Consider the following 18,180-nt stretch of genomic DNA (forward strand, 5'->3'; position numbering starts at 1 on the left):
ATAAAAATAAATAAATGTAAATGAACATAACTAATACACTGGGATGACGATATTTCTTTCAAGCTTCTTTCCATTCTAATATATATATATATATATATATATATATATATATATATATATATATATATATATATATATATATATATTCCTTGTTAAAAAACAAAGACTTTGAGGCCAAAACAATAGCACAGTGGGTAAGGCCTTCGCCTTTCACATAAGTTACCCAGATTTGATCCCCAGCATCCCATATGATCCCCCGAGTACCACCTAGAGTGATTCCTGAGCTCAGAGCCAGGGGTAACCCCTGAGCACCTATGGGTGTGGCCAAAACCAAACAAACATAAAAACGATGAATTCACAGAATTCTTTTTTAAATTATGGCTTTGTTATGCTAATGACAAATATATCTACAAAAAGTGAAAAAGTTCTCTGGGGAGAGGGAGAGAGATGAGCATCCAGTGTTACTCAAAGGACATATGGTACCAGGGATCAAACCTTGGACTCTTGCATGAAAAGCCTGTTATGACTCATCCTTGGTTCTAGGGACAAATTCTTAAATGTCTGAAGGAAGAATAAGTGAAAATTTACTTAAACTTGTCAGGTTGATAGCTAATATTAACCTGCAATAAATTAATACAAAAGAAATGTACATCCTCCCCAAACAAGTATGACTGCATCCAAATATTTCTTCTTGTTTGGGAGATACCATCTTCTCAGAGCATGCAAGATGCCAGTACATTTTGTATTATCTGAGAGAGTTAGAGTTGGATTGCATGTGAGGATGAGTCCAGTGTTCCATGGCTGTACTGCCTCACAGATAGTGGCCTCTTTCATCTGGCTTACCCTACATCATTTCTAGCTAGATTTCTAGAAAATATCACAGAAAAGTGTATCCTCTATGGTTGCAAACCAGAATAAGCCTTTTCTTGGGCTGCTCAAAATTATTCTTTAGAAATTTGTCAAGGTACAAAGAAACTAGAATTCAGCAAGCAATGGAAAGCAGAGAGGAGCAGAGATATTTGGAAAGATTTTCATCTATTATGAGAAATGTCTGCTGTCAAAAACATCTGTGTGATAGGTCAGATATTTGTTATAAACTCTAGAATCTTTAATGATAGATAAATGCATGTAGAAATGACACTAAATGATACAGACACTATTGCTCAACTTGAATGTTTCTAGGTAGAAAACCACTTCATAATGGTTCAGATCAAATATATCACTGAAACATGTTGCTGAATGCAACAGTAAGGGGTTTGTTTCCATGACAAGGAAAGTTAAATTTTTTGAGGTACAGCATTCTTTTGTTTTATAATTGCATTCTCCCCCTAAATTACTTTCCCGTTTAAAATCTTTCTCAAGCTTTTTTTTCTTTTAATTTCATTCTATATTCAAAAGAAATAATACTCAATGGCTTAGAAAGAGAAGAATTCTTATGGCCACCTCTAAGCTATAATTTAAACCCTCGAGACTAACATTGCCTAAAATATATCTTCAAGTATTCTTTTGTGACTTATTGTACAACAGTAGTACCTTATTGCACATTGACCCCCAAAAGTCTCTTTTCAAAAGTGAGGAACAGCAGGATTGGGAGCAGGGCAGCGCACAGCTCGTAGCCCTGGCAGGACCACCTTCCCCTTGTGGTGCAGGTCCCCCATGGCACCTGTGTTCAGACGCTGCACCAAGAGCTTCTCATACAGCAATGGATGGTAGGCACCGAGTGTGCAGGCCGCATCGTAGTATAACTCGTGGTAGTGGCAGAGTTCTGTCTGACGGATAGAGGGTAGATATTCATACACGTGCACCTCACTGCACATAGACATCATGATGAGGATTCCTGATGTGGTAAAAAAAGAAAAGGACAGGGTAGGAGAGGAAAATGAGAAGGGGAAGGATAAAAGATGAGAAAGAAAGGAAGGGAAGGGGGCAAAGGGAAGAGTAAGGGAGGGGAGGGAGAGGGAAGAAAAGAAGAAAGTAAAGAAAAATGAAAAGAATGATGAAAGGATATAGGGAAGACCAAGAGAGATGAAAAGGAGGGAAGAGGAGATGGGGAGAACATGGGAGGGAAAGGAGGTGACAGAAGAGGAAAAGGGGTACGGGAGAAGAGAAGAGATGAGAGGAGAGGAAAGAAGAGAGGAGAGGGGAAGACAATAGAGGGAAGGGAAGGAAGGAGAGGGAGGCAGAGGGGAGGGAAAGAGAGGGAGGCAGAGGGGAGGGGAGGAGAGGGATGGACAAGAGAGGGAAGGGGAGAAAAGGAGAGGGGAGGAGAGGAAAGAGAGGAGAGGAAGAGGGGAGTAGAGGAGAGGAATTTAGAACTTAGTCAACAACTTCAAATGGAAGGATGATATTTTTCTTCTTTTTTCTTTATTTCTTTTTTATAAAAAATCTTCATTTAAACACCATAATTACAAGCACCATAATTACATAATTACATTGTAGTTCGGTTTCAGTCATAAATAGAACACCCCCCATTCACCAGTGCAACCTTCCTACCACCACTGCTCCTTCCCTCCTCCCACACCCCTGCGGAAGAATGATATTTTTCAGCGATGGCAGTGAACGATTATTATCAATAATAACTTTGGAAACCCACGTTCCTGTTATCTTCACATTTTCCCTGTTCTAACCTCTGGTGAGAGACTGATAGAACATAAGGTTACCCTTAAGATGTAAAACTCAGTTAAGACTGACCAGGAGTTGATATTCCCAGGAACAAGAGAGGAAAAGATAAAACTATTAATTTTAAATCCATAATCTAGTGAGTAGCAGTTTTATACCCTCCAAAAAAGAATACCATTTATCATATTTTGCATATAAGTCCATCAACCATTTATTATGGTCAATATATAGCCCATGAAATTTGCATATGTAGAAACACCATGTTCCAAAGAAACACATATGAAGAACACTGATAGGGATCAGAGAGATAGTACAGCAAGATAATTTGAGTGCCTACGACATTTGCCTTGCTCAAGGCCAAGCTGGGTTCAATCTGGCACCCCTGATTGTCTCCGAAGTCCACAAGGAGTAATTTTTGGGTGCAGAGCCAGGAATAAACTCTCAGTATAAATGGTGTGTCCACAAAGCAGAACCAAACAAGCAAAAATAATTTTCTAGCTGTATATGTATTATAAATTATTTGCTTGAAAAAATAGAAAGCTGAGGGCATTGGTTAAGAGTCATATTAACAAAACTGTTTCCTCTGAAACCATCAGTATTAAAATTGCTTTAAATTTTCTATTATTGTGAAGGAGAAAATGTTTTGAGCTACACTGAGCAGTGCTCAGAATTTACTTCTGGCAGCCTTGGGAAACTATATGAGATACTGGGGATTGGACCTAAATTGGCCACACGCAAGGCTAAAAGCTTATTTACTGTGCTCTCTAGTTGAATCTGAACTTAAAAGGGTTGCTTGGTAGACAAGGAATGGAAGAAAAAGAAAGGGTGCTTCAGAGACATCAAAATCCACTTCAGGAGACTGTAACTTTGTTTGTTTGTTTGTTTGTTTGTTTTTTAGAGCCACATCTGACAGTGTTCAGACCTTACTCTTGCACTCATGGGTTCAGAGACCAGATGGCATTCCAGGGATTGATCCCAGGTGAGCCAGGTTCAAGGCAAGAACCCAACCGACTCATAATTCCTTGTTGCCAGAGAAATAAAATGAGGAAACACTTCTAGAAGCATCTCAGATTAATTCTATAGCTAGCTTTGAATTAATTTTTGGTTGTTAGACACAGAAAGCTTTTCTATTATCAAAATTTTCACAACCCCACATGTAGTTAAGTACTCAGTGCCTCACTCACTGTACTAATCCCTCTGGTCCAGGAACTATACTTAAGATTATTTAAAGAGAAAAGTATATGTGAGATTTTTCAAAAATATTTCTTTTAAAAGGAAATTTGAAATTTAAATTTGATATCATAAAATATTTAAGAAGAATCTGTATTCTTTTTTTTTTCTTTTTTTAGGCCAGTCAAGTGAAGCAGTGGGAGTGGAGAAGGAACAAAGAAATCTGTAACTGGCTGTGAAGGAATCTGTATTTTAATATAAATTTTTGTAGAAAAATCTGACATTTAGTTAAAAATAGGTTAGTGATATTGATAGCATGCCTGAAGTAAACATGAATACATTAATTTCAGCCAGATAATTTGAATTTAGTGTTTCAGTACAGATATTCTCTTTTTAATTTCTTTATTTAGACACCAGAGTTTACAAAGTTGCTCATAATACATTCAGTCTCACCATCAAGGTAACATTCCCTCCACCACTGTCCCAGTTTTCTACTCTTCCCAAGACTGCCCCTTGGCAGGTACAATTAATTTTCCTTATATTGCTCGTTACAACTAAATGGTAATGGAATTAAAAACTTTCATTAAAAGAAAATTTGTGAAAATTGTCCTATCTCACGATGGGACATTAAGTCATTGTCTGAAGATTTGCTAGGTGTTGCTAGTTTAGAATTTTGTTGTTGTTTAGTTTGTTTAGCTTAGGTGGCTTCTAAGATAATTTCACATCTAATTTGGTGCATTTCTATTCCTAGATGCAGTAATATCCTAAAATAATTTAAAAAAGAATTACAATTAAAGTCCAATTTTGACTCCTTTATATGCTATTATTTTATGGTAATGGACAATCAAGACTAATCATTTATAAATGTCTTCCTTACAATCGTGATATTAGTACAACTACCAATATGAATATTAAGTAACCTATTATTTTATGTTACTGCTGTGGCTTCTATATATCAAAAGTTTGGGCAGCAACTGGAAACAGATTTTAGGAGCATCTGATAATCATATAACACAAGCAGGCCTTACAGATACCCATATATCTACCAAGACATTTGCTTGCTATACATGGGATTATTCATCAGGCTCAAACTGACATTGGAAGTGTCCTTTGTTCTGAACTGTAGGAAAATATCTATCATTCATGGGAGGTCTGGATTTGTATATAGCAGATATATGATAGGGAGGGGTCACAGGGGCCGCAGCCACCACTCAACTGCCATTTCACTCTATCATGCTGCCCTCAGCTTGCAATGGTGCATGGTTCCTTTTGTGCTATTTCAGGTTCATAAAGGACTCAAAGCTCCATACAGGGTGGCAGTGGGCATCCAGCATACATACACCTATTGTAAATGTGAGATCTGGGTACCTTGTCTAGCCTAGTTCTTACTTCCTTCCCAAGTTTTGTGGGTAATGTGTGGCACCAACTTTCCCCAACCCTATTCCCAGGCACAGCTCTGGAACCACTTCTGCTCATCCTTCCCCCTTCTGAAAATGTACTTAGCTCTAAGTCTGGCAGCTGTTCTTACAAACTCCTTGGCCACTGGGCTCATCTGTGTGCTTTCCACACAATATTCTATGTTTAATTCTGTTTGATCTATGCTTTTGTTGAATGAACAAGGTTGAAATATACTTTTTCTCCCTTTTTATTCCATTTTGCACCCCACCTCTCCCTGGACATATTTTTATAACAAGAGGAAGCTATACATATCAGATATCTTGCTTGAGTCCATACTCATTTCTTTGAAACAATCTTTGTCATCATATGAGGGTCCCTTCTTCAGCCTGCTGGGGATCAACTTGTTCACATGAGAGTAACATTTGCTCTGTCTTATCTTTAGTTGAATATTAGAGATTTTATCTTATATTTGGTATTATGAAATTATGTTGACAGTGCCAAAGCCTGAATTAGTTTACTTTTTATTTTTTTATTTGAAATCCAGCAGCCTCCTTCTCTTTAGAGAGACATACTTATAGTAGTTGAGAGAGTTTATCTGGGTTAGAAAGTATAAATGTATTTATTTGCTACTTATATATAGCTAGGGCAGACCAGCAGGTACCAATTTTACCACTTCATTCAATTTGAGTGACAACTAGAAGACTGACATTCTAGCAAGGCTCTCAGTCAGCAGCAACAAGATGGAACTCACATAGAATCTCTAATTGGCAATATTTTTATTTCATAAACCACCAGCACTTCTTTAACCTTTATAAAAGGTATACCATATTGCTTATTAGGCAAGAGTTCTAAAATTCGTAGATATAACACTATAGTTTCAAATTATTAAAATATTATATATTATATATTAATTATATATTATATATTATAATATAATTATATATTATATATTAATTAATATTAATATTAATACGTTATATTAATATTAATATTAATTAATATTATATATTAAAATATTATATATTATATATGAACAAATTTGCAATAATATTCTTTTAAAACCCTTTAACTTTAACTTTATTTTCTATCTAAGTTTCTACTATAACTTTATTTTCTATTTTAGACTGTTCTTGTTTTCAAATAAATCATCAAGATTTATACAAAATAATAGCACAGTAAAACAAAATAATAGGTTACTTAATATTCATATTGGTAGTTGTACTAATATCACAATTATAAGGAAGACATTTATAAATGATTAATCTTGATTGTCCATTACCATAAAATAATAGCATATGAAGGAGCCAAAATTGGACTTTAATTATAATTCTATATTTTATGGATAAAATTTGTACACATACATGGCGTATATCTGGAATCATATACTTGAAAACTAAATTCAAAACTACTAAACAATCAGTGGATCAGAGAAGAAATGAAAGATATTCCTGAAAATAGATTCCTGTAAACAAATGAGAATAAAGAAATAAGCTACCAGGACATACATTCATACCAGGATACACTCAAAGCTGTTGTAAGACAGAAGTTCAGCTTTTTGAAGAAAACTCTCTATAAATCTATAAGTCCCAGCTTCCCTAGTTTCTTATTTAGGGCTCTTATGTGCTTACTGTTATCTGCCTAGTGAATCCATACAATGGCGAGAGTGGTGCATGTAGTGTTCCTCACCCAACATTTGGTGAGTATGTGTTGATTAGACTTATTACTTAATGGTCTATTGTTCTCCTAATCTCTAATTACTTTGTTCAGATTAAATGTATCTCTGTGATATAAGCATGGCTGTCCAGATTTTATTTTCCAGTGACTTGTATTTTGTCCTTTTAATCTGAGCCTATGTCTATCCTGCAATTTTAGATGTTTCCTGTAAGCAGAAAATGGGTGCGTTTGGTTTCCCGATCCATCCATCCAATCTGTGCCTTTGGATTAAAGAGTCTAGTCCATTGACATTCTGGGAAACCTTTGACATAAAGGGCTATCATACTTCTATATTGTCAGGGTTGTGCCTTTACAATTGGTTGTTTGTTTTATATAAGTGACTTTTCAGTAGTTCATTTGGTTGGTTTGATTATCACAAATGTTGCCAGTTCTTTTTAGTCTAAGAATGTTTTCCTCTCTCCTTATTCTATAAATTTAAAGTTCTATGGGTACTAAATTCTAAGTTAAAAACTTATTTCATTCATTTATTTGAATATGTCATTCAACTCTTTTCTTTTTTTGGGGGGGGGTTGGTTTTTGGGTCACACCCAGCAGCGCTCAGGGGTTACTCCTGGCTCTATGCTCAGAAATTGCCCCCTGCAGGCTCAGGGGACCATATGGGATGCCCGGACTCGAACCACCATCCTTCTGCATGCAAGGCAAATGCCTTACTGCTGTGCTCTCTAGCCCCTCAACTCTTTTCTTGACTAGACCATTTCATATGGAAGATCTGGTGTCATTCTATGTTCTTTTGTTTGTATTTAAAGATTTTCTTCTCCCTTACTGCTTTTAAGAAGTTTCTCTCTTTCTTTAGTTTTTACCAGTTTGATTACTGTATGTCTTGGTTTTGTTCTCTTTGAGTCTATTTTTTTTGTTTTTGTTTTTCATTTTTTTTGTTTGTTTATTTTGGGGTCACATCCAGCAGTGCTTAGGGGTTACTCCTGGCTCTACACTCAGAAATCGCTCCTGGCAGGCTCGGAGGATTATATGGGATGCTGGGGTTCCAACCACTGTCCTTCTGCATGCAAGGCAAACACCTCACCTCCATGCTATCTCTTCAGTCCCGTTGAGTCTATTTTGTTTAGTTCTCTTTTGGCTTCTTGAATCTGTGCAGCTGCCTCTTTCCAGAGAGTAAGAAAGTTTTCTGCTATTATCTCCTCCATTACTTGTTCTTTTCCATTTCTTTTCCACTCACCTTCTGGTATTCCTATATTTGAGGATTAATCTTTTCTTTGTTCATTAAGTACCTAATACTGTCTTCCATCTTTTTATCTCTCTTCTTTTTAGACTTTATTAATGCTGTCTTGAAATTTTTCTTCTAGTTTGTCTATAGGGTTCTTCCACTGTGTGATTCTGCTACTATGGCTTGCTACAATGTTCTTTAGCTCTTTGAATTGAATTTAATTTGTATGAATTTTCTCACCTTCTGAAAGAGTCCTTTATTTAGCTGGATCAATTTCTCATCTATTGACTTCTTTCTCATCTATTTACTAGATGCTTCTTCCTTTATTTCTGTTGCCAGCGCATTGAGTGTTGAATATTGGTCCTTATCAACCAGACTCAAGTGTTTTGACAGGCTTGCAGATTTACTGTATCTCTCCCTATCTGCAACTGCAGCAGATCTCCTTAGTTTGCTCATTGTTCTTTGCATTTTGTGAGTTTTAATGAAGAGACAAGATCTGTTGAGCTGTTTCTACTAAATGGTGACTAATATTTCATCTGCATTTCATATAAAAGATGCATTAAAAACTTACAATAGCCCATTCATAAAGGAGCTACTGAACAGACATTTCCTCAAAGACAGACAGAAAGCCAGGCTTATAAAAAAAGAGTTCATCAGCACTACCAATACCACAAAAAACAAACCAACTCCTCAACAACTAATGAGTGGATTATGTAAATGTGGTATTTGATACAAGGAATAATTTTCAGTTATAAGAGAATATTAAATATTTAATTTCACTATAATTTGGATGGAACTATAGGCTTCAAGCAAAGTAAATTGTAAGAAGAACAAATATGATTCATATGTAGAAGGCAGAATAGACATTGGCCAGTGAAAACTAACAAAACTGATCCCAGTCTACAATGTAGGAGGTAATGAAGGGCAATGAAAGGGGAAACCAAGAAAAGAAACTTGCGTGTGATACAGTCTTATTCCATGCCTGAAATAGTAGTACTTATATAAACCATGGTCTCAGTAATTAAAAAATTAAAAAAAATAAAGTACATATGCCATCCAAGAGGCTTAAGAATTTCTTTAATGCTGCTCTAAAAGGCAATGGTTTTATTTTAAAAATATTTTCAATTTATCTATCAGTGTTCTGTATGAGCTCTGAGAAGCTTTGTGCTTCTAAAGCTTTATACTTAGAGAGAGAGAGGGGAGAGAGAGAAAGAGAGAGAATAAAGTAATAGATTGCTTGTTTTGCATGTGACCAACTTGGATTCAATCCTTGGAATCACATATGTTCCCCAAGGCACTTCCAGAGTGATCCCTGAGCATATAGCCAGGATTGAGTCATATACTTAATGTTTGGTGAAAGTTCTAGACAAGTCAAAATATAATCTGTCTTAAATCCTCTGGGTCATGTTATAAAGTCAAATATATTCACATATTCACATTATTGAAAAACAACTGCTTTGAGTTCTTTCACCTGTAACTGCAGAAAATATTCACCTCTTTAAAATAGTTATTTTAAAATGTTTGTTTAATAGTTTGGTAGTAACATGTATTGATGCTTTAAAAAAGCTGAAAACAAAGTTTCAAAAATAGTTAATTAGAAATATGAGACATTGGTATATAGCATCAATATTAAGGCCTTAATAATATCTTATTACTATTAAAAGAATAATAATACTTCTTATAATAGAAGTATATGTTAATTTAATATTAAAACATATGTCAATGCCATAAATGTTTATGTTCTAGATTCAGGTTTATTATATATTATTTAGATAAATTATCAGTGCATGAAATGACAAATTCCTAAAAAAAGAGTTTTTCTGATGGTAAGGCAAGTTTTAATAAAGTGTTTTTTAGAGTTTACTTTCTGTATTACCAAGTATTATGTTTTGGTTTTTTTTAATATATAATTTATTGCTTTCTCTCTAAGCAATCCTATTGCAAATGAAATAAGAATACTTTATTTAGCTGAAAATTAAGTATTTTGCTCCAATCTGATTTCACTAGGCTATTATGTCCAAAAGAAAATTTTTCTATAGGAACAAATATTTCTCATTCAGATTTTATATATTCAGGAAATAGCACAGCCCTGCCCTTCGAAGGCACTGTGATCAGAGACATAACTAAGCTCTATAATGTAACACTCAGAATGGCAGAATAGTGCACTGAAAAATTGTTCTAGAATTCTTGCCTTTGATATTTCTAATACCTCTTTTTCTAACATAACCCACAACACACACAGCTCCTATACATCAAGATGGGTTTCCATGATTTGTGTGTCATCAGCAATATTGCTGGTACAGTACTTAGAGTTGCTCTTGAAGGTACAAGAAAGATGTTGGTCTTTTTGAAGAGAATGTATTAGGTAAACTATTCCCCTGAGAATACTTTCCCCAGATCATTGAAAGATGGAAACTTGTTTGCTTTTCCCCAAAGGAACATTCCTTTGATATAATGTATCATGATCATCATTATATCCAAAAAATCTGGACACCAAGATGACAGAACCAAACAAATACATGAACAAACAAAAATCCATTTTGTTTCGTTTGGTTTTGGGGCCACATGCAGAGTGCTTAGGGGCTGCTCCTAGCTCTGTGCTTGTGAGCTTTTTCCAAAGTCTTTGAGTTCTTAGTGTTGAACTCAGGCTTCCTGCATGCAAAGCATGCATTCTGTCTTTTCAGTTCTCTATTTGATTCCCAAAATTCATTTTAATGATATTTACAGTAAGGGGCTATTTATTCCATTTCATAATAGTTTTTCAGAACATAAAATAAGTCCATTAGCTATAGTGGGAGTAAATTTCATAGCTATGTCTTTAAAGAAACAAAATAATCCATTATCTAAAGCCTAAAATATAGAAATTGGAAATATGGAAATTTTGGAATATATAATTTAATATTACAAAATTTTAAAAGATGTAATTTTTTACTATTTTAACAGCAGTTAATTAATCTGCTTGTATTTAAACATTTCAACATATAAAGAAGTCCTAATATTTAAGAATTATTTGTTCTCCTAATATGCCAAATGCTTATTATCATATGATAGCACACTTATCAATACAGACTCCAAGGACTAGATTTTCTTTTTTGTTTGGTTTTTGGGTCACACCTGGTAGCACTCAGGGGTTACTCCTGGCTCTACACTCAGAAATCTCTCCTGGCAGGGGACCATATGAGATGCCGGGATTCAAAGCACCATCCTTCTGCATGTAAGGCAAACACTCTACCTTCATGCTATATTTCTGGCCCCAAGGACTAGATTTTTAAAGTTCCCTCCTGTTGAATTAACCTGTTTCCATTCTATTCAGGATATTTCTTCTTTACTGGTACTTATTGCTTGTTGGATGGAAGCACCTTTGGATTGAAGCACTTTTTTGAATGGCTTCTTACCACCCAGGGTATGGTCTTTCACATTCCAATAAAGACCCTGGGTCTCAAGAGGAAGATACTTGCAGTTTAGGTTTTTTACTACTGAGCTATATGCTTGCTAGTCTTACTACGAGGAGCAGAAAGCTTGTGGAAGAAGTTTCTGAATCTGTTTCATCTCTTTCACTGTGTATGGATTATTTTCTGGGTCAGAGTTTGTTTCCAGACCTCCATCTCCCTAATTTTCATTAATCATCTGGGATTGGGCCATGAGGCTTCTGATCCATCTGGTGCCCAGAATAGAGACCCCATCTGTGACTGTTGAGATGTTTCATGGTTGCTCAAATGAATAATTCTGTCTTGGTTTTTAAAATTCACTTCTAATTAGTTCAAAGTTATGACAATAGTTTGATTTTGGGTTGAGGGGCACTGGCTTCTCCTCATGTACTTTCTTAATTCCACAGACATAGTAATTTATACATTAGTTACTCTGGTACTGATTCTTATTGGCATTTTAGTTATTTTAGTTTATATGGACCATGAAATGCAAAAAAATCAGGCGGAGCATTCAGAAACTGCACCATTTCTGAAATGCTTTCAACTGCTTAGGAATTGACCTCTAATGTTCTTTGAAATGTTTCCATCTTCAGAAAACAAAAGCATTTTCCCAGTAGTAACATGTGCTCAAACCCAAAGCCCTGAGAATGGTAATTTGCCACCCCCCATTGGTGCTAGGCCAGAGGAGCTGCCAGCTGCTGACATTGAATTACAAAATGAAACGAATGTCGAAAATGAGATAGTAACAGTACAATCAGATGCTGAGTCAGAAAGCGGATCTATAAGGTTACCACTCAACCGACACACAGCCTATCACAGCTCCATTGACAATGTGGGACATATCCTACCGTGAATTCTCAGATAGTTTGGTAATAAGATCCAGAATCAGCTTCCTCCCATCAGAAAAACAATCAAATCCCAACCTATGTGGGTTTAAATATGGAATATCTTAGTCAATTTAAAAAAATGTGAATGAAATATGGTTCATTTTCTCTGTTTTGTGTTTATTTTCTTGCTACCTGTGTGACAAGTAGCAGGACTTTAATACTCTCTGAGTGCTTCCCAAATTTTACAGAAAAAATGTGGTTTGATGAAGGAGCTAAAATAAACCTTATTAGCCTAGATCACTCTTGAAGGATAGTTGCTGGAGTTACATCGTATAATGAGCTGTTAATAGGGAAAGGGGATTTCTCATTTACAAACAAGCAGAGTAAATTACCCAGTGATGTTTTGGGACTCCTCAAAAAGCTCACATTAAAATCTTTGAAGAGTTGATGTAATTGCCAAATTCAATGGCAGCTTTACAAAAGATGTTTCAGGCAGTCTCAGAGCTATATGTGGAATTTCTGGGGGAAACTGATAGAGGCTATCCAGAGAGATTAAAGATAACAAAGCACAACAGGTCCTATCAAAAACATTTGCCTTTGAGAGGCTGGAGCACTGGCACAAGCAGTAAGGTATCTGCCTTGCCCACACTAGCCTAGGACAGACCATGGTTCAAACCCCTGGCCTCCCATATGGTCCCCCAAGCCAGGAGCGATTTCTGAGCATTCAGCTAGGAGTAACCACTGAGCGTCACCAGGTGTGGCCCAAAAACCAAAACCCAAAGACATTAGCCTTTGAAAATAGTCAGGGTACATTATATCCCACTAGGGAGAGAGAAGATGTTATGGGATTTCTACATACTTGTAGAAATATTGGAACATTCATTTCTACCACCTCTTTACCAACCTATGCAATAAAGAGGAAAACTCCAGGGAACTAGAATGGATAAAATTATCCTGTTAGAGGACACGGTGGATTCTGCCCAAGAAGACCACCTGGACTTTGCCCAAGGTGTGGCAAAAAATTCATCTGGGCTAGAGATGGTTTCTCACCTTATCGTGTTCTGAAAAACTGGGAAAGGGTTCCAAAATCAGCCCCATGAGTTTAGATCAGATTCTTTACCTATGGCAAAATGGGATATTTAGAGAGACTTTTCTGCTCTGGCTCTTGGACCAGGCCCCTCAAAGTCAAGACTTAAACATCCAGTCTTGGGAAATTTGGTCAGGGGCCAATCTCAGGCCCCACAAAATCAGAAAACTTTTAAATCAACATTTTAGCTTTAGCACTTCCCAAGAGAACTTCACAACATAAACTCATTAAAGCCTGCCACTCAGGAAGCTGTGCTATCAATATTCACTTTTCCTGAAGAATTAACCATAATACCAGCTTGGTGCCTCTACAAAATAAGATCTGGCATGAAAGGGCTGATTCCTTCAGGAACGGTGGACTTGGCATTTATATTCATCTGGGAGTTAATTATAGATAATGACCACATTGGAGAAAATTGTTCTTGTTTCTTTGCCCACAGTTTGGATTTAAAAAAATAAAAATATAGTTCAATTTTTATTATTTCCTTATGCTATGTCTGGCAAATCTGAATGCATTAGGAAATGAGGTTTTGGAAGTACAAATCTTGATGCTTATGCTAATTCCTTAATGCTAATCCTTGAAATTTGAAGGAATGTTTAACTCTGGCACTGAAGTTTCTGTGATTGAAAATCACAGAAAGAAAATACATATCCTGATGCTTCTAATAATTTCTTAATAGGCTATACTGCCAATCTTAAAAAAGAAAATACAACAATATTTGTATAAATATATAATTAGTTGCTTGCAGGTTGCTGTTTTAAAATAGCCACAAAAATTCAGACTTTGTCTCCATTTTAATACTTGGGTTTTGCATTAAAGTGTACTTCAGTTCTTCCCCAAAAGGATGCCTATATATATCAGAAAATTCTACAGACTCTTAATTATTTAAAAAAAACTCTTAGGTGACACAAATTGGATCCGCCCTCTCTTGGGATTCCAAACTCTGAACTCAGCAACTTATTCAGCACACCAGAGGGAGAGTCAGACTTAAATAGCACCAGGTGTTTAACTCAAAAAATCCAAAAAGATTGTATTTTTTCATGCAATATTTTCAGGTTCACACTTGGAGAGGTGTGGCTTTTAATGTTTGAAACACTTCATTCTCCTATGGGTGTACTACTCAGCTGTCTGGGTATTTAGAGTGGGTTTATTTACACAACAAACAACTTTGAACATTTGTGTCATATTTAGAGTTGATTTCTGCTCTTATCATCAAAGCAAGACTCAAAACAATTTATTCACATTTTTATCTTGAAATAATAATCCTGCCAATTCCATAAAAAATGTAGAATGCATGTTACCTTTCAGTAAGCCCCTTCAGTGAGACTTATCTGATTTTTTCAGAAGTTTCATCCCATTATCCTGCTGGAAAGGCCTGGGTTTTTTTTTTTCAAAAGGACCCATTTTATAATTCTTAATTTATGCTTATTCACTTATATCTGATGTCCCTGTGTTTTACATTGATGGGTCATCATCAGAAAAAGGCAGTATCACTGGCCCTTCACTGAGCACAGTGTTTACAAATTACAAATCCACTCAACAAGTGGAACTGGCTTCTTTAAATTACTATCACGTATTTTAGAGCCATGAAACATAGTAAATAACTCAGCCAATGTGGTTAACCTTTTCCCTGGAATCATCACTGCTTCCCTAAATTCTCATAAATACGTGGTCCAGGAATTGCTTCAGAAATTACAAACTCTTCTAAAAAACATTCTGAGCCAATCTTCATCACTCACAAAAGAGCCCAATCTGGCTTCCCATGGCCAATGTCTCAAGGAAATAAAGCCATTTAGCCATGAGAATATGATATCTGTAGAAGAATATGCAGTGCTACATAAAAATGCCCACCACCTTCATGTGAACTATCATATTCCATGGAGGCAAGCCAGACAGATTTTATATAAATGTACCATTTGTGTCTCTTTTAATAAAAGAACACATATAGCTGGGCTAAAACCAAAGTTTTACAGACAAATTATTTATGGCAAATGGATATTACACATTTGACTTCTTTCCAAAACACCCTATCTTCATGTGATTGTTGATACATATTCTAATTTTATCTGGGAGCACCAATGATTTCTGAAAGAGACAAAGCTGTTTGTACTTTTATGTGACAATATTTTTCTGCTATGTGTGTCCACCAATCCATAAAAACAGACAATGGATCCATCTATAGCAATAAAACTTTTCAATCATTTTGAAAAGAATGAAAACTCAAACATCTTTGAAATCCTTTATAATCTGCAGGACAAGACTTAGTTGAAAGAGCTTACAGAACCCTTAAGCTCAATTATTAAAACACAGAAAAAGGGGCAAGTCACCACTGGACTTTTTATTCTAACACTATTTTCACAAAATTTCTTGAACTTACCCCAATGAGAGCCATAAAAAGCTGCAGAAAGACACTTTAAAGAAGATATACTCAGTTACAAAAAAGCAATTCTTTTTAGCTATTTGAGTAAAAATTGTTAATAAAAGTATTGTTGGTAATCTCTTCATTTGAAAAAAAATATACTTATGTTTTCACAAATAACAACCTTGCAAAAAAATTCTGGGTCCTGTTATGCCTTGTAAAAAAATAGGATTCTCACAAATAAAAAAAAAAAAAACCCAGGCACTGGTCATGATAATACTGCAAGCTTTACCTTAAACCCAATACAGACTACTTGAGAGAACGAGAGTAGGAAACAAACTGTGACCTCAACAAGTAGCTGGGACAATAAAATGACACCTCACACTGAAGCAAATACTACCAGGAGTAGAAATGATCAATTCCAGAGCTTTGGTTCTGTAGATGAGGAAAATGATCAGTTCCAGAGATTTTGGTTCTATAGTCTAACCAGAGTTTATAATTTAGGAAACACTTATTACTTGAACTCAAGTTTACAATGCCTGTCTAATATTCCAAGTTTGACTAATTACTTTTACCAGAGCCATTACAACAAAGACATTAACGCATCAAATCGGTTCACTGGGACATAAAGGCAAAGTGTCAGAAAAGTTTGGTAAAATTATAAAAGCCCTTGCAAGTGCTAGCTTAAGACAGACCATGGTTCGATTCCCCAGTGTTCCATAAGGTCCCCCAAGCCAGGAGCGATTTCTGAGCCTACTGTAAAAATGCAGCAAGACAATGTTGTTTTAAATTTGGTAATCAAGAAGTTTTAGAAATCTCCAATTCATCTGTGAAATCTTCAGCAGTTTTTAATCTTTTTGTAATTCTAAGAGTAATTCTAAGAGACCTGCAGCAACAGATACAGCTGTTTGGATTAAGCAGGTATTCAGTTGAACTTCTCTTTATAGATGTCTCTAATAATGTTCAAATAATTTTACCCACATAAATAGCTGCAGAATACATTTGGAAGCTATGGACTCCCACTACTTAACTTAATTTAAATACTGTTATGTTTAAAATAACCTTTTAATGGTTTTATTTACAGTGATCCTTTGATATGCAGGTTAGATGCTCTACTTTTGCATTACAGTACTATGTTTTGTTAGACTACTAATATAGTGTTCATTGTGATTTCTTATCAAATATTTAAAATTGTTCATTTTCCATTTGAGTATACCTGCTTGCATAGTCTAATGTTTCTCTCCACAGATATTTTTGAATGAGGTAGCTGCATGTCATAAACTCTTGGTACAGTACTCAGTCATTGAGTATGTTTTTTTAATTTACTTTTAATTCAGGCTAGTTTTCTCCTATATTATATGCCTTTGTTCTCAGTCTGCCTTCAGGAAAGGAACCTGGATGCTTAAGATCTATAATACTATATGCTGTGCACTAGTGCTCATTGCCATATTACTTAGTGTTATAGACTTAAATATTATAATTGTTTTAAGAATGTTCTATGCACATTCTACCTATGAAGTCTTTTTCAACAAAAGTTCACCTTCACCAATGATGATTTCTTCTAGGAATTGGAAAAATTTTCCTGATATATTGGCATTATATTTTGAAGCACTTTAACCCATCCCACCTGGGTCATTTTCTCAATTGCAACCTAAGGATTTATCTTCATTGTCTGCCTGCCTGTGCACGTGTGCACCTGTGTGTGTGTGTGTGTGTGTGTGTGTGTGTGTGTGTGTGTGAGAGAGAGAGAGAGAGAGAGTGAGAGAGAGAGAGTGAGAAATACAGAGAGGAGAGAGGGCATGGTGGTGGCTACTTCTATGTCTTTAATATCTGTCCATATTGCACATGTCTATCTATGTTATATATAGCATTTCCTTTCTCCCCCGTTCCTACTTAACACTTTATAAATCTTTTTCTATTGTTTTCTTTTGCTCTCTGACCCTCATTTGTTATTTTTTCCTACTTAACCCTATTTACCCTCAGTTCTTAAATCCTCAGGAACTAGAACATTCTCCCACAACAAGCCTAACTTTTCCTTTGGCCTTGGGAAGTAGATGCTATCCCTGTTGCTGCAATTTGCTCTTGATCTTGGTGACCCCTTTTCTCTCACATAACTTCATTATAGACTCTTGTACACAACTGGTTTAGGGTTTTGAGAGACCCTTAGGTCTAGGACATTTCATGATCTATGGCACAGCGAGCCAATTTTTTCAGACACCATAAGACCAGATTGCTGGCTGTGATCTGGGATTTATTCCCCACTCAGAATATTTCAAAAGAATTAAAGGGGATAAGTATACCTCCTTTGTATGTATCTTTAGGTATATTTTCTCAATGTGAATAATTCTTTATTATGTGTTTCATTATGTAGATAGTTTCCTCCTTTTCCTTTGGAT

General features: G+C 35.6%; 1 protein-coding gene across 1 annotated transcript in view; it reads right to left on the reverse strand.

Annotated features, from left to right (window-relative positions):
- Positions 1-1,456: 1,456 nt before the first annotated feature.
- The window catches only part of ST6GAL2 (ST6 beta-galactoside alpha-2,6-sialyltransferase 2), a 64,670-nt gene continuing 47,946 nt past the window's right edge, over positions 1,457-18,180 (reverse strand). Inside the window, exon 5 of the mRNA XM_049784407.1 lies at positions 1,457-1,837. Coding sequence (XP_049640364.1) covers positions 1,566-1,837 — 272 coding nt within the window. The 3' untranslated portion in view covers positions 1,457-1,565. The remainder of the gene's footprint in view (positions 1,838-18,180) is intronic.

This window comes from Suncus etruscus, chromosome 12 (assembly GCF_024139225.1).
Source record: "Suncus etruscus isolate mSunEtr1 chromosome 12, mSunEtr1.pri.cur, whole genome shotgun sequence".
Taxonomy (NCBI): domain Eukaryota; kingdom Metazoa; phylum Chordata; class Mammalia; order Eulipotyphla; family Soricidae; genus Suncus; species Suncus etruscus.